The 1,547-nt window shown below is 44.0% G+C and overlaps 1 protein-coding gene across 1 annotated transcript in view; it reads left to right on the top strand.

Annotated features, from left to right (window-relative positions):
* Positions 1-108: 108 nt before the first annotated feature.
* Positions 109-1,547, top strand: part of LOC101855771 (transmembrane protease serine 9) — a gene marked incomplete at its 5' end in the record, with an annotated part of 27,647 nt that continues 26,208 nt past the window's right edge. Inside the window, one exon of the mRNA XM_035973709.1 lies at positions 109-211. Within this exon, the coding sequence (XP_035829602.1) occupies positions 109-211 (103 nt within the window). The remainder of the gene's footprint in view (positions 212-1,547) is intronic.

The raw sequence follows: 1,547 nt of genomic DNA, 5'->3' as shown, positions 1-1,547 counted from the left end.
CAAAACGACCACTTGTCTGAGATGGTAATCTTTCTCCTCAACCTTCGTTGGTCGTCTTATACAGGTTTTACTGTATTAATTTACAAATGTGTTCTTTTTCTTGTTCAGATGATGAGTTTGAACTCCATAAGAGCCATGTTTGGAAGGTGGGCTATAGCTGTGGAGATGGACTCTCAGGGACATTTGTTGCGTTCTCTTCAGGACCCAAAAGGTTGGTTCTGTTGTTGCCGTTGTTGTAGTTGGGGTTTTTTTTGTTGTTGCCTCTTCTGTTGTTGTTGTTGATTTTTTTTGTTGGTTGCTTCTTCTGTTGTTGTTGTTGTTGTTGTTGTTGTTGTTGTTGTTGTTGGTGGTGGTGGTGTTCTTGTGGGGGCTCTCGTGGCCTAGAGGTTAAGGTGTTCGCCTCTCATTCTAAGGTCCCAGGTTCGAATCTGGGTAGCGACGGAAACATTTTTTCACCTTTAAAACAGTCTCCTTTGACCTTCTTTCCCGCTCTCCAGCAATGTTCTGTCGTCTGCTTTCGTCTCCATTTTCTGCCCCCACCCCATTACCTCCTTTGCCCCCTCCTTTGGGCTCCTGACTCTTTCTGTAGCCTTTCTACTGCTACTCCTTAGCTCCTTCTTTACTGCTGTCTTTCAGCCACACTCCTAATCTTCTGGTAAGAAAGATCTACTCGCCTTTTCGTACAAAGGCGAACAATCTTGGAGGTTCCATGTGCAAGTTGGGCCCTTGGTGGTCTAAATTCGATAAGAGTAGGCATCGGTCACCACCCGGGGCAAAATTCCAAATTTCCTGAAAACTGAAAATGTTTGATGTGTCCCGTGCGCTCATATGTGAAGCGAGCTGACAAAATGAGTTACTTCTCGGATTCAGGCCTTCAGGAAATAGATACATCACACTTATAGGTGAAGTTTTTACAGTTTATAAGTATGAAATAAAGTGTATCTTATACCTAAAGAATATGGCATCAATAGAAAATCTACAAATTTGACCCTAGTGTCGATTTTTAGCCAGTATCTCCATTTGTGGTCTGCGAGAAATAACTCATTTTACCAGCGCGCCTCACATAGGACCTAGTAGTTGGGAGCGCCGTAAAACCCTTACCAAAAAAAAAAAAAGATGTTGCTGTTGTTGTTTTTTGTTTCCTTAATGGGCCTGACGGACTTCACCAAGAAATCTTCGAGCGAGAGCGAGGCTCTTTTTTCGGCTCCATTGTCAATATGCTTAGCGGCACCTCCACTCGTCCAAATAACTCCATTCGAATTGCCATTGTTCGTGGACATTCAAACACATGTTTGATATCCTCCTTTTCATGGCCGCATCTTCGACAACATGGGCTGAGCTCTTCATTTACAAAGTTCTTACACCATCTTAAGCTCCGATGATGGTCGGACCGCAGTCTCGCTAGCTCAACCTGGTCCCAGCGACATGTGATAGACTTTTGTTCCCACTTATAGGAGTACCCAGAATGTTGCTGTTGTTGTTGTTGTTGTTGCTGTTGTTGTTGTTGCTGTTACTGTAGGTGGTTGGCGGGGGCCCTGGTGTTGTTT

This window comes from Aplysia californica, unplaced genomic scaffold (genome assembly GCF_000002075.1).
Source record: "Aplysia californica isolate F4 #8 unplaced genomic scaffold, AplCal3.0 scaffold01820, whole genome shotgun sequence".
NCBI lineage: Eukaryota > Metazoa > Mollusca > Gastropoda > Aplysiida > Aplysiidae > Aplysia > Aplysia californica.
This window is presented reverse-complemented; position numbering and strand designations above follow the sequence as displayed.